Genomic DNA, 27058 nt, shown 5'->3' on the forward strand with positions numbered 1-27058 from the left:
TTGACTCAGCTCCCACACAAATGTCTCCATCATCCCCAAAGTATTCGCCGACATCACCATTGGCTTCTCCTTCGTCGCCGAAATACTGTGCGTTGTGCTTGATTAAATCAACAGCCATGCTGACTCTTGGTTGTTCTAGCGCCTACCTCTCCAGCCTACTCTCCAGCGTGTAAGTCCTCTTGGTCTGCGTTGAGCGCTCTGGTTCTAACAATTCCTCTTCTAGCACCAGCGTACTCCCCCGCCTCGCCCGCGTACAGCCCTACTTCTCCTTCGTGGTCGCCTTCCAGTCCGGCTCACAACCAGAATGGAACAAATCGCAGCCACTCTTATCAGTCATCTCCGTCTTGGGATTAAGTTGGTCTCGTGGCAATGGTTCATGTGCTTCCATCCGTATATATCTAGCTATTGCCTTCTGTGCTTCACCACTGCCGTGTAGAATATTAACAAGTACTATTATAAATCTCGACGTTAGATATACTATCATGAATCGCGACGTTCACACGTATTATCAATTACCATCCCACAAGATCCCAAATTACCATTGAAATGGACTGAGGGGGTTACACCATATATTCTTGCTAAGAATTCATGAGGTCCCCTTCTTGATCTTCTGTGACAATCTACTGAACTCAAGATGTCGTCGCAAGGAGGATCAAGTGTTTCACTATCGGGTGATGTCGCCTTCGTTACTGGTGCTGCTTCAGGTACGTGAACCTGAATTCTCCTGAGGGTTTCCCGCTTTCTGACTTGGAGTGCTAACTTGAAAGGTATTGGATATGCGTTGAGTCGAAAGCTGGTGGAACTAGGGTATGACTCCTGCTAGTTCTGTCACAACACTCTACTGACAACCTTTAAACTGATCCTCAGTGTGAAAGTTGTCATGGTCGACGTGAACGAAGAGGGATGCTCAGATATGGCACGGGAATTCAACCGAGGCACTGAGACGTGAGTGGTAATTCGGTCAATCAGTCTAGTACTTCTTCTGAAATTTCTAATTAAATATACAGAGTCGCTATCGCTGTCAAAGCTAATACCTGCTCTTGGGACGAACAGTTTGCCGCGTACGAACGTGGAGTGAAGGCCTTTGGTCGGATCGATTACTGTAAGTAAATTCTTCCCAATTTCTACTCACCCCCCGGCATTCGGTCTCAACTATTTACCGGAATATTTCGAACTCCTTCCCCCCGCAATGTGCTTAACCGCTCGCCAACGTGATAACAACAACAGTCTTCGCAAACGCAGGTATCAGCGAGAGACAATGGCTCCCTACCTTCGACCCCTCGACCGCCTCTTCACGGCCCATAACAAAGCCAGCGCTTACAACCCTTGAAGTCGACTTGATCGGTCAACTATACACTGCCGCGTTGGCGTTGCAAGTCTTTGAACGACAAGAAGTGAATCGACATGGGTTCCGTGGTAAACTGCTTCTGACAGCTTCGATTTATTCGTATTTTACGTGTTCGACTATGCCGATGTACACTGCGTCCAAGGCTGGGATTTTGCATTTCATGAGGTCGGCGGCGAAATTGTATGAGGGGAAAGGTGTCACGGTTAATTCTGGTATGTTGATAACAGATTCTTTTCTTTGATTTCTCGAATTACTGACTTGCTGGCGCTCCTACCAGTTGCTCCCAACTTGCTCGGTAAGGCCTGGTGGCTTTGAAGGTTCTGGTTCAGAATTTGATGATCTGTGCTGCTTCAGCTACGAATATAGGATCCAAAGAAGCTTTCAAGGTGTTTGAAGCTCGTGGTTTGTTGAGGACACCAATGGATCTAGTCGTAAGGCAATTTATCGTGAGTTATCCGCCCGAGGGTTGTGCAGTAGGAGACACTCACGATGCTCTCGAAATCTGCCTAGTCTGTCCTAGGGGATAGCAAAGACAACGGTAGAGCGATTTCTATCAACGACGAGGAAGTTTGGGATCATCCCGTAGATATGACGAGGTGGGAAGAGAATTCGAAATGTTGTGATATGATGGAGTATATGACGGGGATCAGGACGGGTTACTGGAAGTGGAGAGAAGATGCGTAGGTTGGTTGTTGTCTTAGGTTAAGGCTTGAAGCCGTAACGTCAATGAACTAGCGTCGGCAGAGTGCAGATTGCGGACACCGACTATGGTTCTTGGCAGATGCCTTGCGGAGAAACAACTTGTGTCGGTGGTAAGGCGTCCGCCTCATTCTTGTGTACTGGAAAGGGCGAATCCAATGCTTCCATTTCTCTTGAAAAAGATAACTTTGTTCGCGTCGATTCCTGTCGAGTTGTCTTCGATGATTAGCTTTGACTTGACCTGAGGAGAAGAGCCACGGTCCACATGAAGGTGCTGTAGGAGAAGTGTACACGCTCGCTGCATAACTCGTTCATCCCCGACGGTCCGGAGTTTGCGGAGTTGCATGGGTAAAACAAAAATTTTGGCGTCCGGTGAGAGAGGTGTCCGGCCGCGCCTCATGAAAGTAGAAGGCGGGGGATCGTTTAAGAATGTGGTATGACTCTCCGGGGTGGTCCCATAGTAAACTAGTGAATGGCATGGTTTAACGTTGGCTCAGCGGTCTGTCAACGGTAGAGCCCTAAGATCAGTGGCAGCACGAATGCTGAACCCGGCGGAACCTTCAAGGGAATTCAAGAGGAAGCTTGGACATTCGATAAATTGAATCTCCAACTTCACTGCTGGTGTGGTGGTGTATATGGATCAGTATCCTTCATAACACCTTTCACAATCACTCACCTTCTAATAAGTAGTCCGTGGAAGTTCTGAAAGACGTAATGTTGGCCCTTTCGACATTGCATATAGTCACTGCCTCGGCCTATAGTTCAGTGGCGGTCGAGGCGAGGGTCTCCGACAAAGTTGATGCTAAAGAGTTCGGAGATCAGGCACGGCGGATTCCCACCAGCAATAGCCGAGTTCCGATTGGTTCCCGGGAGGGACCGGAAATGTAAAATCATGTGACGGCGGGGCAAGCGCCTTCAAAAAGGGTTCGCGACGGATTTTTTCGCCATCTAACCTCTGCTTGGACCCCGACCCAACTCTCTTCTTCTTCATCCTTCTCCCTTTTCTCTAGACTTATCTAAAGATGCCTTTCAAATCCGGTATGTCGCGGCTCTACTACACGACTCGCTCTGCGTCGAATTCTAAATTCAATTGACTAACTTACCTCCTTCCATTTAGGTGACGCTGGAAAGGGAGCTAGTCTCTTCAAGACTCGATGTGCGCAATGTCATACTCTCGGTGCTGGCGAGCCTAACAAAGTCGGACCCAACCTTCACGGGTGAGTTTTCCTTGACCTCGCCTTTTTTTTTTAATACTAAACTCAGCCCCGGCCGTTTCGCTTAGCATCTTTGGTCGTCATACTGGTCAAGTCGAAGGCTTCTCATACACCGCTGCTAACGTCAACAAGGGTATAGTATGGGACGAGAACACCCTGTTCGAGTACCTCGAAAACCCTAAGAAGGTGCGGCATCATCTCTTGCGTCACATTTACCCTCATCAATACTGACATTCTATTTCATTCTATTTCAAGTACATTCCTGGAACCAAGATGGCGTTTGCTGGTTTGAAGAAGGAGAAGGACAGGAATGATCTCATAACTCATTTGAAGGAAGCTACAGCTGTACGTGTCCTCTAGCTTGTGACTAGACATATCTCACTAAACAAAAAATCCTTCACAGCCTGCTTAAAAAAGCCATCCGTGGTCTGCCCTCCATCAAGACTCTTCTCCGATAGCCTACCTAGACATATTGTCTCGCAAGTCTCCTGGATTCCCTAGATTTCCATTATATCCGCATTTGTTTTACTATCTGGTTATTCCATATTAATCGGACGTTGAGGGACGTAGGTCTCTAATTAGCTACACAAGCAGACGACCTTGCCGAAGTTTTTTTCGAAACCCTATCGCGCTGTAATTTACACACCACTCTTGAAATATTATGACCATGTCATGTAGCCACGAGTAACAAACGACTGCAGTGAAATATACGGGCTGGCGAGTCATCTCCATCAGAGAGAACCTGTTGGTAGTATCAAAAAATTTCGGCCTACACAAGTAATCTGCAATCGGTATCATTGTTTGATGCAAAGACCATAGGTAGAAGATGAGGGGAGTATGGGCGCGAGAGAGGAGGACCAGTGACGAAGCATCGAAAAAGAGAACGAGAGAGAACACGTAGAGAAACGGAGATGGCCAAAGCACAGGACGAGTCAAATGCGGTAAATCAGACAGCTACTGTCAGTGTGGCGGAGGCTGGGTCAAATAGTGCCTGTACCAGAGCTAAGCGAGGTCTCAGCATAGTCACGAATCATTATAGAGAAACGCCTTGGTGATATCCGTTTGGAACCGCGCAATATAATCCAGAAGCTCCTTATCCGGAAGTGCGGAATGTTCGTATGCTTGAGTAAGTTGCGTGCGGAGCTACCGGAGAAGCCGAGAGGATTGATCAGCGTCGAATAAAAAAAAACACCAAGAAGCAGGACGGAAAAAGCAGGAGACAAGATTACCCTCAGCAAAGCTTTTCTTCTCGATGCGATCTTGCTGCTCTCGCTGTGTCCTCGGTGTCGGGTTTGCAATTCAGCCAGATGATTAGCCACTCGATGGGCTTCTTTGAGTGCATCTTCAGGTAGATCAGCCAGCGTTGCGAGTTCCAGGCCTGAGTTCCAAGAATTATTAGATTCGAGGAGTGGTAATGGGATCCAAAATACAGACCGTAATGAGTATTGTCGTTGGGAGCTCCATCCAGAATTCTGTACAGTCGATGTTTCCGTAAAGAGTCGAAGGAAGGGGGTGAGTACGCACTTGTATTGAAAGGTCATCCCGAAACTTGCTTCGGAACGACGTGTCTTCTGCATCTTGTCTAAGGGAGAACGTTCGCGCTGAGGTGGCTGAATCTCCCACCTGTACGGACAAATGCAAACTGAAGCATCATGAGGCCTTTTACCGAACCGGGTTGAGAAGATAGGACTTACTTTACGACCGTGGGCTGCCTCGACAGAGTAGTACTTAACTCCGCGAAATGGCTGCGAACGTTTACGTTCTAGTCAGTTGAAAATCCGTCATGAAACATTAGAACGCTAAACCCACGTTGCAAAGAAAACGAAGCACTGGTGGCGGAGACTAGAATCAAACGGCTGAAAGAATGTTTCAAGCCTCACCTTCTGTTCAATCAATCCCTCTGCTATAGCATGTGATATTCCCACTCCTTCTCTCGGAGACGTTCCTCTCCCAAGCTCATCTATCAGCACCAAAGATTTATGTGTGGCAAGGCCTATGGACCAAGCGTGTCAGACAAAATAAAGAGAAATATCAGAACATACCGAGGATCATCGCAGATGTAGCCATCTCACTGGCGAAGGTACTTAAACTCTTCTCCATATCATCGTCATTGGAAAGCCTAGTAAGCAGCGCATCGTGAATTCTATGAAAATATTTAGCCAAGAGCCAGACGTTTTCTGTTGTGTTAGAAAGTATGGATTCACTTGAAGCTAGCATATTCCGCGGGTACGAAACTACCACACATTGCCATCACGGTCAGAAGGGCCAGTTGACGAAGGTAGGTACTCTTTCCGGACATACTAGCAATGTTTCAGTGAGATCGCTGTGCTCTACGAAATATAGGAAAGCATACTTAGGGCCTTGGATAATTTGGAACGAAGACGAATCGTCGCAATACACATCATTAGGAATAAGAGTCCCAACAGACTTGACTGTTTCGAGAATAGGGTGGCGGCCTGATTTGATTGCAAGGGTGCCTGTGAATTCTGGGCGGACTAGAGAAAGTTAAGACCGTGAATCTGAACAGGGAAGAACTGGTACCATAACAGCGCACTGGAGCATATTTTCAGAACGGATATTCAGTTGTAGCAAGGATAGACGTACTGATCGCAACATGAGAGAATGACCATAACATGTCGATCAACGCGACCTGCGTTACAGAGCAACAATGAGTTCCGCTCGTTAGATGGGACAAGGTTCGAGTCACAGCTTCTGATGCCTTGTATAGGGCTCCGATATCTCCAAGTATTTCCTCCACCAGGTCCTGTATGATTCTTGACGTCCGCCTCTATAAGCCACAATCGAGAAGAAGGGTAAAATCTTACTTGTCGCTGAGAATCAGAGTTTCATCCAGGGCATCCTTCATCCTCGCATTCATTTTCTTCTGTTTCTCGTCATTTGGCATGGTCTCAACGAAGGCAAACGGAGCATTAGACCTACCAACTCCAAGCTACTGAACCACCATTTTCCTTTCGCCAGTTTCGCGTTAATGAAACCTTTCGGCAAGCCATTCTCCACATCGCTTTTTTTCAGAGAAAAGACAAATCCTGATTCCAAGTAGACAAGGTTCAGAGGAAGTCCGTGTGCTTCGGTAAGCGTGTTGTTGAGGCTATATATGTCACCGACGTTTTCTTTATAGGTTTCTCTTGCGACATCCAGAAGGCGGTTGTAGTTGGCCTCATGATTGCGAATTAGCGTTTTCGTCGATGTACAGCTGATAAAGGTCACCTTGACAGCATATACTCTTGCGTTTGTCGCGGCTATTCCGTACTGCAGAAACGTTGGTCGTTAACCTCGGGTAATGGACGGCGAAACTGGACCTTTGCAGAGATGGTGTCTTCATTGAGACTTGAACGGATTAGTTTGTCAATCTTTTCCAAGCGTTCATCCGAGAGCATCTAATGAAGGGTAAGTGACTTTGATACAATTACTAGCTCGAACGGTCGTACGATGTGTACGATCTTTAATAGCTGCGACTTGGAGTTCTTCAATACCTTCTGAACTAGGGGCAAATTTTGGATTATGATTCGCAAGTTGAGTATCTGGGAAACGCGAGCCGACGCTCCCTGAGCTGTGGTTGAAGGCCTTGCTTCCGATGACACCAGCTAATTGAAATGCTTTCGAACAGACGACCAGCTTTCCAGGAATATTGGCTCACCACGGAAATAAGTTTATCTAGATCTAGCTTGCTTAAAGCCCTAAGTCCGGTTGCGACTTCGTTGAAAAGATCCTGATCTTGGACAAACTCTGGGAGACTGATTAGAGGTCGGGAATTTTAGACGCATCAAGTGGATTACCATCTACGACGTCTAGTCGTGCATCGATAGAAGATTGCACTGAGGGGTAAAATTGAACGACCGAACCAGCGGGATATCAAAGGAAGGAATTGCCTACCAGTAAGCGGTGACAAGACGTTGACACGGAGCAAACGCAAGCCCATCGGGGTATAGGTATGATTCAAAGCACTATCGAAATATTCGATTCGACGAATGTATAGATGACGGTTTCACAGACTGCGCACCCGAATAAAGAATGCGCAGACTTCTTATATGCCATGCTTTGAACCAGTTCAAGGTTTTTCGCACTTTCTGGATCAATCATCATCGTTCCCTCGACGGGAACATAACGGATGCGGAGCGATCCTGAGGCAAAACGAGTATTAAGCCTGACCTCGGCATGTTTGAATAGAGCAGAGCTAGCTGAAAGAGCGTAATATCTGAAATCCAGTGGATGATTTTGTTGAGCAGCTGGATATATCCACCTTGAAGTTCACTTACTTATTAGAAACGGCAAGAATAGTTCCCGCACGCTCTTCGTCTTCGACGCAAAGCTGCTGGATGAACTCTAGCCCTGTGAAACAATATTCTTAGTCAAATCGGAAGTGATTTCATTATTTGACTGCCGAGTCCTAACCAGCCTCTTCATTCCAATACTTTCTCGGTATCGTCTCTATCGGAGTGCCTTGAAACTCTTCTCGCACCAGTTCGACGAGCATAGACGTAGTGGACTGATTAGTTCGTTTAGCCCGTCCTCTATCTTGGGCGCTCAAGAAGGTATCTGGAACCAGAATCATCGAGGGTTGATGTCGATGTAGTTGATGCAACGTTTTCACATATGTCTGGCAATCTGCAAGCTTATAACGGCACCTGATGAGGATCTACTGGAAACAATCCTGGAGACTACTCACCTGTACAAGAACAACACGACCGGTATCCATATCTAGGGCAGCCATACCCACCTCCCTTGCAATACCTCTTCCCTCTAGGATTGTGATGATATAGTTTCCTTCGTAACGAGTTGAGGCGGCTGTCTGGGGTCTACCGGTTGCAGGTCGTGTTTGGGCTGTCCAAGATCCACCGCTATCATTCGTAGCAGGCAGACTTTGACCTGTTTGCGGCCTACCTTGAGCACTATTCCGAGCAAATGCAAATGTTCTTGAGGTAACGGCAAGAGATTGTGTGGACATCGTTGTCGAAGCTTGTCTATCCTTGTGGATGTTGGGCAACAGTCAGTTGCGGCCCGCCCAGCCGGTGTTCATTAAATTTCTTCAAGGCTTCCTCGCGCACACATGTAGTTTATAATTGCTGCTCTGGTTGGACTCAAGGTCGACTCTCGATAGGACCGTGTTTCGTCAGGAAGTGAACGGACAGTCGAATACTTAGGTGAATGCAAGTCCTGTTCTGCGAGATCTCAGCTGTGTCATTGCCTCTCTAGTAGTCGTCCTGGAATTGTTATTTTTGATGGTCCACGTTCCAATTTCTCATTGGAGTTAGAAGTTCTTAACCAAAGAGCATATATTTTGTACAAAAGTTGTACAATGCTCTAAGTACCTGCATGGAGAGACCTAATCAACAGTTCATTGAAGATCGAGAGTTAGAACCTGGCAAAATCACGGTCGATAGGCTCTGACCACAAGGAGGAGCTCTAGTTGCGACCACTCATTACTTCTTTTTAACCAACTCTCCGGATTTACTGCATTTTTTTCACAGCGTACACCAATACCCCTCACAACATCCCAGCTTACCGGGCGCGCAAGAGTTCGATACTCCACCTTACCTTGAGGCTGATTTGTGTCCTTTGGTTTCGTTCTATCTACCTTTTGGTTTTACTTCAGAAAGCGAATTAAAAGCATATCATTTGTTTCTGAAGGCCCTTCTAAAGACCCTCGGTCTTGTAATTATTTGTATAGTTCTATCACGTACCGGTTTTTCGTTCGAAATTCACGACGGGATTCAATGAGCTGCGGACAGGTGGGGCCGTTGCGTGGGAACTTCTATATTGTTTGGGCTGCTTTCGACGTCTACGACATATCATTCACCGCTAAACCGCCCTTCCACCAACTTTTGTCCATAGTCCGACATGGCTTTGCCGGCGATGGAGGAGGGAAAACTCCTAAGCGAAGCACTGAATACGGTCAAAATTCAAGTTCAACAAATGAAGAGAAACCTGGTAAGTCGTTGATTCCTCTCTCCGTCAAGCAACTGAATGGGTCTATCCTGTTAACTAACAGGAGCTTGAACAACTCATGGATGGCCTGAAGAGTGCAAGTGTAATGCTCGCAGAGCTACGGACGTCTTCGCTATCACCCAAACAATACTACGAATTATGTGCGTGGGCTACCACGGAGAAGTAGGACAGACTGACGCTGTTTTCTCAAGATATGGCGGTTTTCGATGCACTACGGCACCTCTCAAATTACCTCTTCGAAGCGCACCAAGCGGGTCGGCATCATTTAGCGGATTTGTACGAGCTCGTTCAATACGCCGGCAACATCATACCGCGACTATATCTCATGATTACTGTTGGCTCCGTGTACATGTCCATACCCGATGCACCAGTGAAGGAAATCATGAAAGATATGATGGAGATGTCTCGAGGCGTACTTCATCCAATCCGAGGTCTATTCCTTCGTCACTATCTCAGTGGGCAGACGAGGGACCACCTCCCTATCGGCATTGACACTGGGTACGTGTTCCCTAGGCCTTATTTGGTCGACAGCGCACTAAGTCAACTCAATACATCCCAGCCCTGTGGGGAACCTACAGGATTCTATCTCATTTGTCCTCACTAACTTCATCGAAATGAACAAACTTTGGGTCCGACTGCAACACCAAGGTCATTCACGCGATCGAGAGAAGCGAGAAATGGAGCGCAGAGAACTTCGTATCCTCGTTGGAACCAATCTTGTTCGACTGAGTCAACTCGATGGGGTGGATTTAGAGATGTACCAACGCATCATCTTACCGAGCATTCTTGAGCAAGTCGTCAACTGCAAGGATATCATCGCTCAGGAGTATCTCATGGAAGTTGTCATACAAGTCTTCACGGACGAGTTTCATCTGCACACGTTAGGGCCTTTCTTATCGGCTACTGCGCAACTCCATCCAAAAGTCAACATTAAGCAAATAGTAATTGCGCTTATTGATCGGTTAGCGGCCTATGCTGCGCGCGAGGCGGAAAGCGAGGACCCGGAGGAGACAAAGCGACAGGAAGAGGCTGCCGCAAGGCGTTTGGCAGAGAAAGTCAAGGCACAAAAGGCTCGGACGCGTGAAAGTGCACGAACTACGCGTGATGAAGTTTCTGCGGAGGCAAGTGCCTGGGGATCCTCCGACACCTCTCATATTGACGATCCGGAGAAACCTAATGGCGTGGCACACGTTACCAGCGACGAGAGCAAGGCCGAGGAAGGGAAGGGCAAGGAGAAGGAGCAAAATGTCGGTGAGGAGAAAGAGAAGGAAGATTCTGTGAAGAAGTTCAGGGGTGTTCCTGAAAGTGTGCAGCTTTTTGAGGTATTTTGGAAACAGGTGGTCGAACTCATCAAGGTGCGGTTTTCGCTACGATTTTCATCCCACCACTAACGTTCCCACCAGGCCCGACCCGATCTTTCAATACAAGACGTAACTGCCCTCTTCGTCTCCCTCACCAACCTCTCCCTAAGTTGCTATCCTGACCGCCTTGAATATGTCGATCAAGTTCTGGCTTATACTGCTGAGAAGGTCAAGGAATTTTCTGACAGCCCCGACCTCCACACCCAACAAACCGCATCGAATCTCGCAGCACTCCTCGTCGCCCCCATCAACTCCTACCAGTCAGTCCTGACTCTGCTGGCGATACCAAACTACGCGCCTCTTCTTTCCAAACAACTTTTCTCCACTCGACGTTCAATTGCACACTCGGTTATCTCCTCGGTGCTGAAGAACGAGACGATAATTGAGACACCGGAAGACGTTGATGGTGTCCTGGAGCTTTGCCATGTCCTTATCAAGGACCAATCAGATTCTGGAGCCCTGCAAGTTGCGGCTGGTCAGCCAATAAAGGATCCAAGAAGGCAGGGACCCTATTACGAGCGGGAGGAAACAGCGGAAGAGCAGGGATGGGTGGCAAGGATGGTTCATTTATTCAAAGCGGAGCCTTTAGACGTCCAATTTGAGGTGAGTTCGAATATTTACCTATGCCTCGATTGTTCTGATGGTACCTTTAGCTCCTACAAACCGCGCGGAGACATTTTGACCTTGGAGGTGAACGCATGCGTTTTACCTTTCCTGCGCTAATAACGTCGGCGGTAAAGCTATGTCGGCGCTACAAGAATCGGGAGCATGTAGTGAGTATTTCAATACTCGCAGAAGAGCGCGAAGTAGACTCTTACTTGTCTGTCCAGGAGAACGATTGGCAAACTAAAGTAGCGACTATCCTCAAATTTGTCCGACAGATCACCTCTATACTCGCTACACAAGTTGAAGCACCGACAATCGCGCTCCGGCTCTTCCTTTTGTCTGCGCAGATATCGGACGAATGCGGCTTCGAAGACCTGACGTACGACTTTTACGTTCAGGCGTTCAGCGTCTACGAAGATAATATTTCCGAATCGCGCGCGCAACTGCAGGCAATAACCCTTATTATAGGGACCCTGAGTGGTGCCAAAGTGTTTGGAGTGGATAACTACGATACCCTCATCACGAAAGCCGCTCTACATGGTGCGAAATTGCTCAAGAAGAGTCACCAAGCGACTGCAGTCGGGCTCGCTAGCCATCTGTGGTGGCAAGAGGCACCACCAACTGAGGGCGAACCTTCTAAGGAAATTCCCGAAAAGGCGAAAGAGGATGGCGCATCGGAAAGCGTGAAAGCTGTGAGGCACCCCCTTCATGAACGATATTGCCTACTGACACTTTGGGTCCGGACAGTATCCACACCAAGACAGCAAACGCGTCTTGGAATGCCTGCAGAAGTCACTGCGTATTGCGACCTCGGCGATTGAAGAAATAGTCACTGTGCAGCTGTACTGTGATACACTTGACCATTACTTATACTATCTAGATCGGGGTACTCCAGCCGTAAGTCTTTATTCGCTGGGCGTTTGTCCAATCAAATCTCTGATACTTGCGTTGTTCACAGGTTGCACCCAAGTTCGTTAACAGTCTGGTGGAACTGATTACCTCCAGCATTGACAACGTTTCTTCTCCGGATGTCCATCCATCCCAACGAGCGCCTCCGGGACTAATCGAGGGTGTCCAAACTCCTGAGATGATAATACGCCACTTCAGAAACACACTGTATTATATACAGAGACGGAAGAACGCTGCGTCGGAAGGGTCGTCACCGAACGACTCGAGGTGGGATGAAGTTGAGGTAGTTGGTGCGATGCTGAAAATGGGCGTTGGTCGGTAGGATTGTAAGTACATATTGCCGAATGTCAGCTCTATCCAGTCCCTTCTTCGTAATTTGTTTGTATTTTATTGGTGTTTTTGTCACACACTATTTGGAATAGCGTTTTTTTAACTTTCACTAATTATAATATACCAAGCGGGCGGTTTCCGATTGCACTCATTCATTATCGTCACCGCTGCTGTCGCCGTTAGTTCAGACGACAGTCAGTATTTTCGATATGGATCGGTCGGTATCGAGATACAAACACGATTGTTCTTGGTACCAAACTAAGTCCACCGTTCCAGACCATATACTCAACTAGCACAGAACCTGTGCGGTATGAACTAGGAAACACTCGATGTTTTGGATTAGGAGTCGCAAGTTCCACATTCAGCCTTGAGGTACAAGAACCCTCTCAAACTAGCTTCAGATCCTGTTGGAGAGCCCTTAGAACACAGATACCCATCGGAATAATCAGGAAAGAGATACCTTTTCAATCATCTTCCTCGCAATAGGGTGAAAAGAGTTCTTCTCTTTCAAGAACGCCTTCACGGCCAGATCCTTGTCTACACCATAGACTGCGCGGAAAGTATCACGGCAGAACTTCATCCTGCCAACAACCATCCCGGTCCCTTCCCCAATGACCCAATTTGCCGCCTCCCTAGCGAACGCCTTTGCAGCATCGGATCTAGGGTCGTCAAGAACAAGCTGGTAGAACCGTAAGCGCACTTCGGCATTTGTGGTTGTAGACAGTTTGTACAAGGATCCCAAGTGAAAGAGGTGGGAAGAAGGTAACGGGTTGAGGGACTGTAAATGCTCCAGAAAGACGACTATGCGAGCCGTGGTTATTTTAGGTATTGGCTGATTATATGAGGGAGGAACTTACTCCTTTGATTGGTGTTGAAGCCATCGAGGTCACCCTCTTTAAACTCTAGCTTCGATACATCAGCTGTAGCACCTGCAGCTTCCCATTTCTCTGCCAAACTATATGCAGACTTTGCCAGAGATGTGTCGTATTCCATCTCAACGGGGAGTTTGACGCCTCCTCCAAAGAACCATGCCTTGGATCATGCCAAAAGGTTAGTTCAGAGAAAGTACAGAATGACCAATGTCCTCCTTACATCCCAGTCAATGCCATCAAGAGCTCTGACTTTATCAGCCCCGCCATGTTTCTCGTAATACGAGTATAAATGAGCCTTCCATTGCTCCGTCGTGATACTCTTTCCCATAAATGTGTCCACGTAGTCACGGATGTATGGGAGGAACACGTCCAAGCCTCCCAAAGTCCTTTCTGTGGCGGAAATTACTGGTATGATCTCGCTAACCCACGATATAAACCTTACCGATGTGCAAAATGAGATTAGCACCTTTATCATAAGGAATGATACCTATGTCGAAGTATGTGAATACGCATGGCCTTATGCGCAGTGGAAACGGACTCACTATAAGCGTCATCGGGATCTTCGCCTTTCTGGAACTCGATAACGAGGCGTTGATATTTCGGCTGTTCCTCGTATCGTTTGAGATCGTCAACCAAGCTCTTGTATCCGATCAAGTATGAAAAACCCCGTTCGGCCGGAGAATGTAGGACTTGTAATAGAACTCTTTCCATGTAAGTCGTCCAACCTTCATTCAGCCAGAAATGAGTTGCATAGGCGTGCCTGATATGTCGTAGAGTGAAAGGAATGATCAGAAACTAAGCAAAACTAAGTTATGCAGGAAACCATGACCTACGTAACCCCATTTCCGAAGTATGAATGCGTGAATTCGTGGACGACGACGTCTACCAGAGCCCGATCTCCGGTTAACAGAGCTGAAGTTATGAGTGCCTTTCAGTCACTTTCTTTCGGTCTTTCGAGAGCAAAACACTGACTTGGTGTTAGGAAAGTGAGACAAGGGTTTTCCTTCGGCGTGAAAGTAGTTAGTAATAAAGACGAAATTCATTAACAAGCACCTCATACCATGCCACCATAAGGGAAAGAAGGAGGTAACACCAGAAGATCATATACCCCAAAACGATACGGGCCTGCGATCTGTTCTTCGGCTGCCATAAGCCTGTAGAGAGCATGAGTGGTGACGAATCTAAAAGGATCTATCGGGTATAATACTTGGTAGTATCCTCGCTAAATTCCCAATACGCCGCATCGATCAGCTCGGGTTCCGCCCAGACACCAGACGTCCATTTCTTATCCTCTAAACGAGGAAAAGCACGGTAAACTACATTTCCGGAGGCGATTGCGATCAAGTAGGAAGGAATGGGTACAGGCTACAATGGAGGGCATTTCAAAAATGAGATGCAGCGAAGAGATTGGGGGGTGTTGTATACTTGATTGTAGCGATAGGTCACAGGATCCTTTCCGATTACTTTCCCGTCGTGTGGTGGACCCTCTGTAGATGGAGAAGTTCGCACGGCAGACATCAACGCAGGTAAAACGGATGTCACGTTTGCTGAGTATGTCTTGTTAACAGGGTACCCGTTAGGAAAGGGTTTGGTTCCATCTCAGAATCTCGTTACTCACAATTTTCACGGAGGGTGTATCTATGAAACCGAAGCGACGGGTCAGCACAATCGATGAACACAGTCATCGAGACACCCACCTTGAACAGGGGCCATGGCTCGAGCATAGATCGGCTGACATTGACTGAAGAGATATGGAAAGGATTTTCCTTGCGTCTGCCTGTAATAGTCTTTCAGTAACCATGAAATGAAGCGTTCCGAGAAAGAAATCCCGTCACTCTTTCTCCAGCCATTGGAGTGCTGTGCACTGCTCCGTGGTTTGATAATGAATAGCGACTTTCAGCGACGAGCCCTTCTTCAAGCCGGCTGGAAGAGTAATACGAAGAGCTGACCCCATTACTTCGTGCTTCGGTTCCAGCTCATACTAACGACATGATCGCTATTAGTTTTAAAGTGACCGTCAACAAGTTAATCGACTCGAATCCCACACTGGTTTGTTTTCCCTCTACTTCAACACGGTCAATCTTGAGATCGGAAGTGTCGAAACTTGAGAGCTCTTTCAGATTAAGGTATACTATTGGGGGGAAAGAATATCCACAACGTACATTACTTGTTCGACATGATCCTCGGCAACCTTCAAGGTGTGAGTTGCTGACCCAGTAATCAAATGTTTGGCAAAGTCGATAGTCCAGTCGAATCGGATATCTTCGGTCGTAATTTGAGTATAGTTCGATTGAGTAGTCGGATCTGCCTCTGCCATGATGACTGGGAAGAAACAGAACTTGCCGACAGGGAGCGGATGATACTGATGCTGATGAGATTAGATAAGATTGGGACGATAGCTTCAAAGAAATCGAGTACTTGAGTGTATTGTATAACTAGTATAAAAGTTTTGTACACGGGAGGAATCATATATGCTGCTACTTGAATCCTCCCCATATATCCCCAAAGGTATCATCTTTCTTCTGCGCAGTCGTCGTGGCAGTCCCAAAAGAACCAAAAGGATCGGGCTGTTGATTACCTCCTCCCCAGATATCATTGCTACTAGCAAACAAGTTGGGCTGTTGTTGCGCTACGGGAAGTGATGGTGGAGTTCCCCACACATTGTGCTGAGCTGGTGTTATCGGTCCAGTCCAGCCTGAGTTCGCGCCCCACATGCCAGTCCCACTTGTGCCCATCATGTTGGTGGATTGTACGTTCGTTTGGTTGGGGGCGGGAGCGGTAGCCCAAGGTGAAGGCTGCGCTGTAGCACCGCCAAACTGCGCCATTCCCATGGAAGGTGCAGCCTGGGTAGATGGTGCAGAGAAAAGAGAAAGAATATCCTGTTTGGCATCTTTCTTGGAAGCTTGAGAAGCGGAACCATTGTTCACAGGAGATGCGGAGGGTGGTGAATGGAAATCAAGGGAGAACAAGTCATTTTCTGGTCCCTTCGCGGGCGGCTGAGAGGGTGCAGGTGCAGCTTGAGGAGTAGTAGACGTTGCACGAGGATGATGTTGGTTCACGAGGCCAGTAGAGAGTAACTGGTGTCCTTGAGGTTGTCTATTAGTCGTTGGTGGCACTGCTTGGCGTGAAGTGGTGGCGGGTGGTGGCGGGGGTGGGGAAGCTTGGGAAATCGGAGCACCTGCAACTTGGGTTGGTTGTTCATCGTCCAAAACCGAAGGATCAGCGGGAGGTGGGCCCTCCATAGCCCAACGTCTGGACTCGTATTTTGAGCGAATAAAAGATTCCATTTTGCTTTTTGAAACATGAGTTGAATTGCTTAACCGATGAAAATTCCTGGAAACTCACTGATCAGGGGGAATATGGCCCGCCTTCAGATGTGATTCCCAGTATAGATTAGCCAAACGGTTACCCCATTTCTGGACAGACTGAAAAAAGGGTATGAATTCTCGTGCCAAGAAGTCTTTGAGATATGGACGTACTTCCATCTGCTCTGGCGTCCATGCATCAAGATCCACGGATTTGACTTTACTGATATGCGTGCCCATGCCGCGATGTATTCCAGAACATCTTATACAAAGAAATACGCCCCTGGGAAGCCAATACCGATTTAATTTTTCAGCAGAGCATTGATGGGCACATTAGCGTACAAATTCCAGGACGCCCATCTAGGATCTGAGCAATGCCATATCAACGACACAAAATCTTCGCGTAAGCAAGACCACACAGACCGTTACGCTTGCAGTCAGCACATAGCTTGTTTTCTGGACGTTTTACAAGTTCTCTGAGAGTTTTTGTATGTCTCTCAGTCGTTGCTTTGTCCTGCCTTGACATGAGGGGGAGGGGAGATGACTGTATGAGTGAAAACGTGGCTACATTCCCTTTCTGGCACGGCCTTGCGGTTGCCGCCTTCCCTTATGTCCTCACATTCAAAACCTGTTTACCGAAAGAAATACATTCCCCTGGAATCTAATCCTGACATATTTTCCAGGCTCATCGACTCTCTAGGCGTTTCTGGTCTAGAATTTCAAGATGTCTATTCTCTCGAGGATGATCTCCTGGAAACGGTTTCCCGGCCAGTTCTTGCACTTGTGATCCTCTTTCCAGCCATTGGAGAAGAATACGAGAAGGAGTTAGAAGAGGAACGAGCGATTGGGACGGTTTATGAAGGTAGCGGGGAAGAAGAGGACGTCGTCTGGTTCCGGCAGACGATCAATCTTGCTTGTGGACTATACGCGATTCTTCATTCGATATCTAACGGACAGGCCAGAAACTACATCGGTGCGCTCTTCATTGTCACGATGCATACCTGAGGTTCATTTCACCTCGTTGCAGAGTCTGGGTCTCCGATAGAAAAACTTTTGGAGACATGCATACCTCTGAAACCCTATGAACGCGCTCTGGCTCTAGAAGCATCCGACGAACTTGAAGAAATACATAATCTTGCCGGCAAGGAGGGGGACACGACCTTTTCTCCTGGCTCGGACGACGTCGACTACCACTACTCTTGTTTGGTTAAATCTCGTCAATCTGGCCGGCTGTACGAACTAGACGGTATGAAGTCAGGACCCGTAGACACGGGTTTATCCTTGGGTGAAAGCGAAGATATACTCTCCAAACCTGCGTTAGAGCTCGTAAAAGATTTCATTCGTCGACAAAGTTCAAGATACCAGAGCGATGGCTTCAATTTGATGGCACTCGTTCCGTCTTGGAGTCCGCCGACGCCGCGGTTGTCTATCTCGAATTGACCGTAGATATCGACCTCAGCCGGCCTGTCCTGTCGACAGCATGAATGAAATCTTTTTGGCTTGATCGATTATAACCAAACTACTACAATATGCCAAGTTCTCACTTCTACCCTCCAATTTCGAAGAAACCATCAACCTAAACCGAAAACTGACCAATAGTCAAAATGATAGAACGAATCCAAAAAGTACAAGTGGGCGAATTCGAGGGCGGTAAAAGTACAAGACGGCACGAAGCATGTCGGGAATGAATTAATGACCAATGGCTCGGAGTCATGTCGTGGAACATAGCAATCTGGAAAGTCAATGATGAACACACGTTATCTCGTCGTGAAATAACGATGTACTCACAGGCATGACATAGTCACCCGAGCGTCGGTCATACAATAACAAGCTAGGTGAAGCTTTACTGTTGCCGTTCGTTGACTAGGACACGGACAATATCCTCGGGCTCTGAAGTGGTAGTGAAGACGCTTGAGACGGTGGTGAAGAAGTCCATGTCGATGATGCTCAAGGCGAGGCAGCTAGGAAGATGTGCTGGACGCTCGAGAGTGAGGGTGGCCTGGGTAAACAGGGTGAACGGTGAGCTCCTTGTACTTTTACCGTCGCCCTTTTATCTGTTAGCAAAGTTTTGTGCTTATTGTTTTCAAGCACGCGTTTTGTCATTTGGCATGCTACGAATTTCCCAGGTATAAATATAACAATAACAACGACAATTGATGTCAGCGGTAGCTTCAAATTATCGCGTATCGGAATGGATTCACAACAATAAGGATCTACGCCAAGTATCGGATAAGGCAAGGTCATCGTCTTCTCAGAAGGAGGACAGTCAGTCTGTCGGTCTATCAGTGATCATGATCTTGGTGGTGAACAAATCAAAGCGTCGGACAGGTTTGCGCCTGATAATAACGTCGTCGGCCAACTCTTTCAGCCGCGGCCAGCCTGGTAGCCTATACAGTGTATTTCCTCGTTTACTCGCCCTTGATTTCCCTGTTTCTTTTGCTATGTGGTTTATAAACTGTCCCTCTCCCTTTCTATATTACTAGCTTTCAAGATGTCACAGGCTTCCCCCCTGGTACGATGGAAATTGGTTGAATTGGATCTGAAATCGAAATCGTGTTTTTGTATCCGTTTTCTTTCGGAGATACGGACCATCGGGCATCGGCCCGAGCACGACTTATTACTTTTTGCCTTCCTTCAATCTCAGAAACTGTATAGCGGGCTTTGCCCTGTATAGCTTGAAATAAAAAGGCATCCGTTATGGAGTGATAAGCAATGAAAATCTATGCACGTCACTCCCATGTGGGCTAGTACTCCCAACGCGATGCAAAGCTCTAACCTCACTGAGGTTGATATCAGGATGCACAGTCATCGGGAATATCGGAGTTTGAAGCATTCTTGCTTTTGTTCCAACATCAAGAAGCGGTTCCACGAAAAAAGCAGTATGGCAGACTCTCAAGGGCACGGAAGATGGTACAATACATAAGTTGGTGCTGACCAAGAAGGTGCTGTTATCTTTGCTAGGATCACTGCAGTTGAAGGGACTTATTAACGACAGTTGTGTAGGTTTTGTCGATGTCGTGATAAGCTCGCACCGCTCAGGTGAGGTGTCGGGTAAGACTGACGAGGACTGCTATCCTAGTGTATATGGTGCGCTAGCTATGTCGATGGTGTCTTGACTTGATCTTGAGCGGAAGTTCAGACTTGACAGCGACAGCCTAGGGATGCGATGCCAGGAAAAGTGACAGCATGCCATTGACGGATGAATCGAGGACTCCCGGAACTGACAGGCTTCTGCGTTGCTTTTGGGCAAGCAATACCACAAAATTGTCATGAATACCATCTACTGGTTGTCTCCGATCCCAGTCGTTCTTTCTTGTGTTTGTAACGTTGGAAACCACTTGCTTCAGATCAACATCAACGCCAGATTGAAACCGGTGCAATCAGTTCTGTAGATCTGAAGCTTGGAAAGGTTTCCCTTTACTCTCTATGGCCTCATCGGCTTCATTCCCGCATTATTAGTTACCCCCACCGCTTCCGGTGACTTCCTGCAAGAGTTGAACCTTTCTTTCACGGATGCCTGAACCCAGCTGAACCGTCATTGCACTCTTGTCCTGATTTTCTCAAGATGACAGTGGGCGCCATCTCTTGAGCCTAGGAAATGAACGGACTTTGAGCGCGACAGCATCAGCGGTCGACCACTAGTACTGCACCTACCCGTCCACGGCAACTCAACGTCAACGATCAGGGCATCGCGTTCTCGCCGTTTTCGGCTTCAAATCTTTCAATACTATTTATGAAGACCTCTCGAAGGTCGTGAACTATTTTCTCCCCCATTCCGCAGTCATGAAGTCGATAAACGCCCTCACTTTCTGCGCATTTTTTACGCCTTCTTTTAGTTTCGCGTCAACAATACTTAACAGACGTGAATGGCAGATGCACCCGTGTCCTGGTTGCGAACTTTCACCGTCTTTCAATTGGATTCCCTACATGCTCGTTGTCGTTTTCAGTGAGTAATTCAACTCTCTTTTTTTTTAAATTTATGAACGAATGGTTGACCTGACGGGTTTATGCAGTGATCTTATTTGCACTCCTATTCTTACTCTTACTGCTCTCGGCTGGGGGAGCAAGGGAACACGAAATGGAAGCAAACAGGGAGGAGGAGGATGGATCAGCATTTACTTTTCAATCATACGAAGATGATCCCCTTTCAGAAGAGGGCATGAATGTCTTGGATGCGTTCAATCCACCACCACCATACTCGGATTCTCCACAACCTAGACATGAATACCAAAACCATCACCACCAGCACGACCATTATCATCACCACCAACCAAACAATCACGATCATCACCACCATCAATACAACCATTTCACCGATTCCCAACTAGACCAACTAGACCACGTCCAACCCCACTCTTCTCACCAGCACCACGAACATCATGCTAGTGTGGAATGAATACAAGAAGATTGTCGGAAGAGCGTTACATTGTTGACGTTGTATGTCGCTGAGAGGCTCTGCCGCACGCACCGACTCTGTTCCATCAATATTCATTTAGGAAAGCGCGCCAAGGACCGCAACCCTTCGTCGACCATCATGATTTCATTGATTATCTCGTCGTGAAGGGTTCGAGATGTTCGTAAAGAGTTTACGTTCGTCAGAAGCGCCGGTTCTGTGTATCATCCTTCCTCCCCGCATTAGTACCATTTTGAATACCACTCTATAATTTATCAACAGAACGTACTCTGAACTTTGAGGGGCCCCTGCCATCGTTTCGGAGATGATATGTAACTTTAAGCACAGGTAACCGCCTTACCGTATAGTGTTGGTACCGCCGACTTTCAACAACGGGGACAGTTACTGTCCCTTCAGCTGCCGCGGGAAGAGTCAATTCTTCTGATTAGATGTATTGTAATGGCATAGACAAATACCTACAATTCAATGACAGCAAATACCAGCGAAAGCCGCAACCGTCCTCGCAAGGACGGCGGAACGACGAGCCTGTTGCCCGGCGGCACTGGTTATGCGGCGGGAATGTCGAGAGAATCGCATGGTCGCGCTTTGATGCAATTTCAAGATGCGATTGTATGGATCAAAGCCGTCCGGACGGTTTTCTGGCATCCTTGGGTTGACCATGGCATATTACTTATATATAACAGCGCCCGCCGCTCCGAGTCTTTGTGGTAAGTTGATCCCCAGTCCTCTACTATAAAAAGCAAATGGACAGTTCAATTTGGCAATGTCAAGAACCATGTGGTCAACCTTTTGACTGTACTCACACTTTTTTATCCTTACAGCGGTGATCGTATGCATCGTCGTTTGGAGTTGATTCCAAGTCGTGCGTTCCGCGTGGAAGTATGTAGGTGCATACTTACTTTTACTCGGGTTTGGATTTTTACCTGAGGCTTCGGAGCATAAGTGAAATTTTTAATGGTCTCCGTAGTCGCTTCATGGAGACGTGTTTGGCATTAATATCGTACCGAAAAATGTGCCATCGTAAAGGCTAAACCAAAGGTAGTCACGAAAAAACATCACACATAGTAAAATCATGTAATAGTCCCCCCTGTTCAGGACTTGGCAGCTTCACTCTCCAGACGAGCACTGAAAATCAGGTCATGAGTGTCACATGGAACGGGAAGGAACAGAAAATGGAGAGAGAAGAACATACATTGCTTCATCCTCAGGCTCCGTGTGGTTCTTGACACGAGAATGGATCATCGGCAAGGCGAAAGCGAGGCCAGCAACGAGAAGCACCCATGTCGAGATGAATACATTCATGTATCTTTGTCAGACGTCCTCAGCAAAGAAGAAAATGGTGGAAGGTGCGACAAAGATAACATACGGAATGCCGACAGCATCAGCTCTCCACACACCGGCAGCACCAGCGGATTGGATACATTTGTCTACCACCCCAAACATGTGAGTATCGAAAAATCACTGGGAAAAAGTCTAAGAAAACTCACAGAATCCAGAGAAGTATGCCAATTTAGCAGGGTCATTAGACATCGCTCCCATGAGCCAGTAGATCGTTGTCTGCCATGCAGCATCCAGGATACCGAAGAATACGTATAGGACAGCTCGTCCACCGTATCCTGAGTCGTCAATATCGAACCTTAAATCATCCCGGTCTTTAGGATATGTGTTACGATCATATTGTCTAGACGAGGAAAAGACGTCAGGTATAAAAGAATCAAAGAAGTGGTAGCTCACTTCTGGTAGAAGTAGGCCCAAATATGGGTAACAAAGATCAAGATGAGAAGAAGGGCCCAACTCGCGAAAGCTCGGGTACGTCGGCTAAGGGACTTTCGATCCAGGAGGAAACTCATGCAAACAGATCCAACAATCTGTGCAGTCCAGTAGACGAAGTTATTCAATGACCTTGCACGTATGTTGAAGATTGCTCCATTGTACTCATTGAATTCTAAAGGAAAAAAAAGGTAAGAATAAGAAGTGCCCGGTATGGGGAAATGCCACTGACGCCATGTGTAGAACCAGTTGGAGGAGAAAAACATGGGGAAGAGTAAGATGATAGCTGGATCGGTTCTGAGGGCAACCCAGAGACCGTAAATCTGAACTTTCCACGTCGGGTCGACTGGGATGGTGGGTTTCGTTCCGTCACTACGAATGATATTCTTGGGGTTGACGAGGAACATTGGAATCAACGTTCCTAGTCCCGTCACTGCGACAAAGGCAATCTGGTGATCGAGGTAAAAAAGATTATTATCAATGACAAGAATAGAGACGTACGTATGTGTTGTTTGAGACTAAGCAGAGAATTGAGTATCAGCCTGACAATCGCATCAAGATATATCGGAACTTCTCCTTACCAGAATTTCCCTACAATCATACAAAAATCAGTTCAGTCGATGATAATCCAATTATGATGAGTATTTTGCTCACCGTCGAGTTAAAGTTTTGACCCAACGATATCGCAGCTCCCAAAACCGCACCAAGGTTAAAGATTGACCAGAAAACAGCAATGTACGTTCCTTTCTGCGACTCCGTGGGGTATGATAACATCAGGGATCCCTGCGCGGACCATAACAGCCCCGCACATATTCCTAGAATAGCACCAGCAGCGACAACAAATCCTCCAGCATTGGGGTGAATATTCATAGCCCTAAATGTGTATGAGGTTTCAATCCGTAATCACCTCCGTCACCAATATGTCAAAGGAAACGTACAAATATGAACCGATGTATAAACAATAGCCCAAACTTCCCAGGAGAAGTGTAACTTTAGATCCGAGCTTGTTGTTGATGGAGCTGTCGATGAGACGAAAAAGAAGAAATTAGAGGCTATGTCTTTAGAGGAACCACTGGATGTCAGATACACTCACCCGCCGAAGAAACCGAAGACGGCGAAGGTCGAATAAAGGGCGGCGTTGGCATTGGCATTTGTGGTCCCGTCAACTTGGCCACCAGCACCGAGACCGTTCAAGGCGTTGAAGAGGCCGGGGCACATGAAGCACACAAAACCGACCATACATGTCTGAGTAAAAAAAAAAGTCAGAGAAACCACGCCCTTTTGTGTGTTCAAATGGAACCGACTCACCTGGGTGAGAGGATGGCTATACCAACCCCAGAGTCCTTTCGGCCGCTCATGGATTTCCTGATGACCTTCGTCGCTAGAAAAAGCTTTCTCGTTGTCGGACATGACGAATCCTCCTATTGGAATGTTTCGCAGACGAGGGGAGCACCGAGGTTCAGGGAAAAGCCACGACGAAGAAGGGACAGTTTATAAAGCATCTGTATATGTGGTCGCATGGAGCAAGAGCGATTAGACCCATCTGATACCTTCATCTTCGAGCGGGAAAAACAGACCAGGTGATTTGCGAAGACTGCTACGGCAATCTAGATCATAAAAAAAACCGCTAGACCATGTGCATGCTCGGCAATTCCGATAGCAAAGCTCCTGCGGTAAAAATACGCCGGGCATAAGTCCCGTGCGAGGGGCACGAGTTACTTCCATTGTTGCACAGGACCCTTCAAGCTTCAAGCTTCAAGGAGAAGTGAATATATAAGAATAAGATCAGGAACAGGACAGTGTGAGGCTTCCACGTGACACAATCTAAGAAAGTACATATGCAAACGGCTTAGAGAAAGCCTAAAAGCCACGACCAACTGCAGGTTTGCCTGTGAAGGAGGGCTCAATCTTATCGCTTGCTTTGCGGGTTTGACCAGAGTACCCACATGTGGGACCCCAGTTACAGTTTGAAGCAGTGTGCACTGTGCACACGACCTACCAGGCGTACATGACCTGGCATCCCTTTCGACGCTGTCAAATGTGATATGATAATAATACTGTAAAGGGGACCCACGTTTACTCCTCGCCTTCCTCATCAGAATCACCATGGCTTGTCTATATGATTATCTGGACTCGCCGATGGATGCAAGGCTCCACAGGGTTATCTTATCCGTTATCTTATCATACTGGCATGTGGTACACGTGCTCTAAACTCTCGTGAACTATTATTAATACTTAGTCCGCTGGATTTAGGCCGATCGCTCCATAACGGGAAGGTCGCCGCAAGCGGCGGGTGTGCCGAGCGTGGCCGCGGTGGAAGGTGATGTTATGTCACACTTCCGGGTAACTTGCTGTTTCCAGGAAAGCGGGACGGCCACGTGATTCTGCCACGCCGCTTTCGACGCGCTCGCGCTCCTCGCACGTTTGCCTTTCTTCTTTGGACACGCGTCGTACTTCTACAATAGAGGCTTTTCTACACATCCCATGTAACTGTACACATAGAGCTTCTCAAATAAACTTCTTTATCGCATTATCTGGTCCTCCAGCTAGTTCCCCCCCCCTCTCCTTTGCTCTCCTGTAGCACTACAAGCCTTTGATTTAGAGAAAAGTAGCGCAAAGTAGGGGCAAAGTAGAATAAAGTGGTTGATTTAGCTAAATTGATGGATTTAGGCCTGTTCTAGACACACCACCACAGTTAGATATGCTTGAACTGAGCTGGTTTGATGCTCGCTTAGTTGTTGTTAACGTTAGTCAACAGATAATTTTCGTCGCCTGCGGCGGGCAATAGTCACTACATACCCTGACAGATAGTAACTGACTACTTGACAAGCTTATGACCCGGCCCTTTGTGCCGAGTTTTTTTGCATGTTTATACACCTGCTTACTTGTGCTCTGTAGGAGTTCTGCAGGTAGTGAACAGCATGAATCACCCATGGGGGGAAAGTTTGTGTCCCTTGGCCCACTGTATTCATATCACATGACCTGTTCTGTGAACATCCTGTGTCAGAGGCGTAATTACACCTGTCCTACCCGTTACCCATGGAAAAAAGTATGGTGGGTATGGGACTTGTACAGGGTGACTAATCCATTCCAGCCCCATCCCATGCACAGGAAAACCCACCAACCCGTGCTGTTCCAACTTCCCTATCTGCAGGTATGGCCATGCTCTATCCCATTTTACAGGTACAAACCCATGGGGAAAGTATTCTGTGCCAAATCAGTACATGTTGTATAGTGGGTGACATAAATAGCAGGTGGAGGACTTGTACTGTGTACAGAACTTTGTACAGGGTGGCCTACCCCATTCCCTCCCTGTCCCATGCACAGAAAAACCTGTAACCTGTGGAAAAACAGTACAGTTAGAGAAGGGGAGAGGAGACAGTGAGAGATGACAAATTATTACCAAAAAAGTGTGTGGGAATATAAAAGTTACATCTCATAACAGTTGAAGTATAGATGCATGTCAGATAACAGTAGGAATAAATAAACAGGAACATGAAAAATACTACGTTACTGTAGCTCAAAGGGAGGGGACATTGTCGTGCACGCAGGAAATTTCGATCTCCGCTTTAATTTACCCTGGTCCTGTCGCATAGATCATTTTTTGGAGATAATCGCTGATAATCGCTGATAATCAGGTCTCTTTGTCCCATTATATATAGGATATAATTCATTGATATAATTCATGGAGTTCAGTATCTATGAAAATTTAGAATAAAGCAAATGTATTTTGAATGTCCTCCCCAGGAGTGTGACACTCTACCCGGAATACAGTCGCTTGCAGAAAGCAAGCCGTGGATTTACATACCTGGTTTTGGCTGGTTTTAGTGGCCGGGCTAAATCCATTGTGTTAGTGCAGTGTGATGATTATGATTCTTCTTCAGAGCTTCAGCTCCCTGGCTTTTATACTACATGAGAATAGTACCTAGAATATTCATGTCTGTTCTACTAGAGTCTGTACTAAGTGAGTAAGCAATGTATTTACTAGTCATTGCTGACAGGTTTGTGTAAGGCATGGGGAACATTGTCAGAATGCCGTTGAACTTTCCCACGCTTTCTTGACACTCCCCCTCAAACTGGCAGCAATCTCATTTCCTCGACAAACCTCTCGTGTGTGTCTCGTACCAGGGCCTTTGTAAAGATGTCGGCAACCATTTTGCGAGTTGGGCAGTAAGTGACCTTTATTACCCCAGTCTCTATTTTCTGACAAACAAAATGATTTTCAATATCAAAATGTTTTGATCAGTTATGGAACTGGGGATC

General features: G+C 47.0%; 11 protein-coding genes across 11 annotated transcripts; 6 read left to right on the plus strand and 5 right to left on the minus strand.

Annotated features, from left to right (window-relative positions):
* Positions 1 to 20: 20 nt before the first annotated feature.
* E1B28_009715 (uncharacterized protein) lies at positions 21 to 354 on the plus strand (the record flags this gene model as incomplete). Its single annotated transcript, XM_043154628.1, has 3 exons — positions 21 to 87; positions 140 to 169; positions 224 to 354. 3 exons carry the CDS (start codon positions 21 to 23, stop codon positions 352 to 354), a joined length of 228 nt encoding a protein of 75 aa, XP_043007083.1.
* A 280-nt stretch (positions 355 to 634) lies between these two features.
* On the plus strand, positions 635 to 2032 carry E1B28_009716 (uncharacterized protein; the record flags this gene model as incomplete). Its single annotated transcript, XM_043154629.1, has 8 exons — positions 635 to 704; positions 768 to 807; positions 868 to 945; positions 1008 to 1102; positions 1228 to 1560; positions 1626 to 1643; positions 1703 to 1794; positions 1859 to 2032. The coding sequence occupies 8 exons, from the start codon at positions 635 to 637 to the stop codon at positions 2030 to 2032; spliced, it is 900 nt and encodes a 299-aa protein (XP_043007084.1).
* Positions 2033 to 2997: 965 nt separating this feature from the next.
* On the plus strand, positions 2998 to 3945 carry E1B28_009717 (uncharacterized protein). The gene is made up of 5 exons (XM_043154630.1): positions 2998 to 3085; positions 3165 to 3264; positions 3330 to 3447; positions 3517 to 3606; positions 3665 to 3945. The coding sequence occupies exons 1-5, from the start codon at positions 3070 to 3072 to the stop codon at positions 3671 to 3673; spliced, it is 333 nt and encodes a 110-aa protein (XP_043007085.1). The 5' UTR covers positions 2998 to 3069; the 3' UTR covers positions 3674 to 3945.
* A 339-nt stretch (positions 3946 to 4284) lies between these two features.
* On the minus strand, positions 4285 to 4884 carry E1B28_009718 (uncharacterized protein; the record flags this gene model as incomplete). Its single annotated transcript, XM_043154631.1, has 4 exons — positions 4285 to 4404; positions 4491 to 4639; positions 4696 to 4733; positions 4786 to 4884. Coding segments are annotated over 4 exons (406 nt in total), but the record flags the coding sequence as incomplete, so codon positions are not given.
* A 2136-nt stretch (positions 4885 to 7020) lies between these two features.
* On the minus strand, positions 7021 to 8262 carry E1B28_009719 (uncharacterized protein; the record flags this gene model as incomplete). The annotated part of the gene is made up of 6 exons (XM_043154632.1): positions 7949 to 8262; positions 7675 to 7894; positions 7539 to 7611; positions 7283 to 7477; positions 7156 to 7226; positions 7021 to 7097 (listed from the first exon to the last, which is right to left on the minus strand). The coding sequence occupies exons 1-6, from the start codon at positions 8225 to 8227 to the stop codon at positions 7021 to 7023; spliced, it is 915 nt and encodes a 304-aa protein (XP_043007087.1). The 5' UTR covers positions 8228 to 8262.
* Positions 8263 to 9038: 776 nt separating this feature from the next.
* On the plus strand, positions 9039 to 12583 carry E1B28_009720 (uncharacterized protein). The gene is made up of 9 exons (XM_043154633.1): positions 9039 to 9210; positions 9272 to 9368; positions 9420 to 9726; positions 9788 to 10583; positions 10632 to 11192; positions 11243 to 11362; positions 11420 to 11887; positions 11943 to 12092; positions 12154 to 12583. The coding sequence occupies exons 1-9, from the start codon at positions 9121 to 9123 to the stop codon at positions 12424 to 12426; spliced, it is 2862 nt and encodes a 953-aa protein (XP_043007088.1). The 5' UTR covers positions 9039 to 9120; the 3' UTR covers positions 12427 to 12583.
* On the minus strand, positions 12584 to 15664 carry E1B28_009721 (uncharacterized protein). Its single transcript, XM_043154634.1, has 15 exons — positions 15469 to 15664; positions 15352 to 15409; positions 15004 to 15287; positions 14925 to 14944; positions 14732 to 14863; positions 14514 to 14671; positions 14367 to 14460; positions 14279 to 14309; positions 14140 to 14218; positions 13849 to 14066; positions 13749 to 13793; positions 13527 to 13696; positions 13292 to 13466; positions 12895 to 13235; positions 12584 to 12838 (listed from the first exon to the last, which is right to left on the minus strand). Exons 3-15 carry the CDS (start codon positions 15017 to 15019, stop codon positions 12821 to 12823), a joined length of 1497 nt encoding a protein of 498 aa, XP_043007089.1. The 5' UTR covers positions 15020 to 15287; positions 15352 to 15409; positions 15469 to 15664; the 3' UTR covers positions 12584 to 12820.
* A 119-nt stretch (positions 15665 to 15783) lies between these two features.
* E1B28_009722 (uncharacterized protein) lies at positions 15784 to 17137 on the minus strand (the record flags this gene model as incomplete). Its single annotated transcript, XM_043154635.1, has 5 exons — positions 15784 to 16597; positions 16652 to 16731; positions 16786 to 16894; positions 16954 to 16978; positions 17035 to 17137. 5 exons carry the CDS (start codon positions 17135 to 17137, stop codon positions 15784 to 15786), a joined length of 1131 nt encoding a protein of 376 aa, XP_043007090.1.
* Positions 17138 to 17220: 83 nt separating this feature from the next.
* On the plus strand, positions 17221 to 18051 carry E1B28_009723 (uncharacterized protein; the record flags this gene model as incomplete). Its single annotated transcript, XM_043154636.1, has 2 exons — positions 17221 to 17584; positions 17639 to 18051. 2 exons carry the CDS (start codon positions 17221 to 17223, stop codon positions 18049 to 18051), a joined length of 777 nt encoding a protein of 258 aa, XP_043007091.1.
* Positions 18052 to 19437: 1386 nt separating this feature from the next.
* E1B28_009724 (uncharacterized protein) lies at positions 19438 to 21007 on the plus strand (the record flags this gene model as incomplete). The annotated part of the gene is made up of 4 exons (XM_043154637.1): positions 19438 to 19553; positions 19607 to 19698; positions 19751 to 20557; positions 20625 to 21007. The coding sequence occupies exons 3-4, from the start codon at positions 20395 to 20397 to the stop codon at positions 21005 to 21007; spliced, it is 546 nt and encodes a 181-aa protein (XP_043007092.1). The 5' UTR covers positions 19438 to 19553; positions 19607 to 19698; positions 19751 to 20394.
* A 966-nt stretch (positions 21008 to 21973) lies between these two features.
* Positions 21974 to 24290, minus strand: E1B28_009725 (uncharacterized protein). The gene is made up of 12 exons (XM_043154638.1): positions 24104 to 24290; positions 23889 to 24040; positions 23734 to 23814; positions 23450 to 23669; positions 23377 to 23386; positions 23297 to 23313; positions 23028 to 23244; positions 22760 to 22970; positions 22513 to 22706; positions 22392 to 22452; positions 22218 to 22331; positions 21974 to 22150 (listed from the first exon to the last, which is right to left on the minus strand). The coding sequence occupies exons 1-12, from the start codon at positions 24203 to 24205 to the stop codon at positions 22117 to 22119; spliced, it is 1413 nt and encodes a 470-aa protein (XP_043007093.1). The 5' UTR covers positions 24206 to 24290; the 3' UTR covers positions 21974 to 22116.
* Positions 24291 to 27058: the final 2768 nt, after the last annotated feature.

The sequence above is a fragment of the Marasmius oreades genome, chromosome 6 (genome assembly GCF_018924745.1).
Source record: "Marasmius oreades isolate 03SP1 chromosome 6, whole genome shotgun sequence".
Taxonomy (NCBI): domain Eukaryota; kingdom Fungi; phylum Basidiomycota; class Agaricomycetes; order Agaricales; family Marasmiaceae; genus Marasmius; species Marasmius oreades.

Excerpts from the sequence above, each read along its gene's own strand:
- E1B28_009720 (XM_043154633.1), top strand. The coding sequence starts at position 9,121 with ATGGCTTTGCCGGCGATGGAGGAGGGAAAACTCCTAAGCGAAGCACTG. Across the intron at positions 9,369-9,419 it reads CAAACAATACTACGAATTAT|ATATGGCGGTTTTCGATGCA; the intron begins GTGCGTGGGCTA and ends TGTTTTCTCAAG. Across the intron at positions 10,584-10,631 it reads AGGTGGTCGAACTCATCAAG|GCCCGACCCGATCTTTCAAT; the intron begins GTGCGGTTTTCG and ends CGTTCCCACCAG.
- E1B28_009721 (XM_043154634.1), bottom strand. Across the intron at positions 14,672-14,731 it reads TGACCTATCGCTACAATCAA|CCTGTACCCATTCCTTCCTA; the intron begins GTATACAACACC and ends CCTCCATTGTAG. Across the intron at positions 14,461-14,513 it reads TTTAGCGAGGATACTACCAA|GCTTATGGCAGCCGAAGAAC; the intron begins GTATTATACCCG and ends TGCTCTCTACAG.
- E1B28_009717 (XM_043154630.1), top strand. Across the intron at positions 3,265-3,329 it reads GTCGGACCCAACCTTCACGG|CATCTTTGGTCGTCATACTG; the intron begins GTGAGTTTTCCT and ends CGTTTCGCTTAG. Across the intron at positions 3,448-3,516 it reads ACCTCGAAAACCCTAAGAAG|TACATTCCTGGAACCAAGAT; the intron begins GTGCGGCATCAT and ends TTCTATTTCAAG.
- E1B28_009725 (XM_043154638.1), bottom strand. The coding sequence starts at position 24,205 with ATGTCCGACAACGAGAAAGCTTTTTCTAGCGACGAAGGTCATCAGGAA. Across the intron at positions 22,453-22,512 it reads GGCATACTTCTCTGGATTCT|ACAAATGTATCCAATCCGCT; the intron begins GTGAGTTTTCTT and ends TTGGGGTGGTAG. Across the intron at positions 22,151-22,217 it reads GAGCCTGAGGATGAAGCAAT|TGCTCGTCTGGAGAGTGAAG; the intron begins GTATGTTCTTCT and ends CCTGATTTTCAG.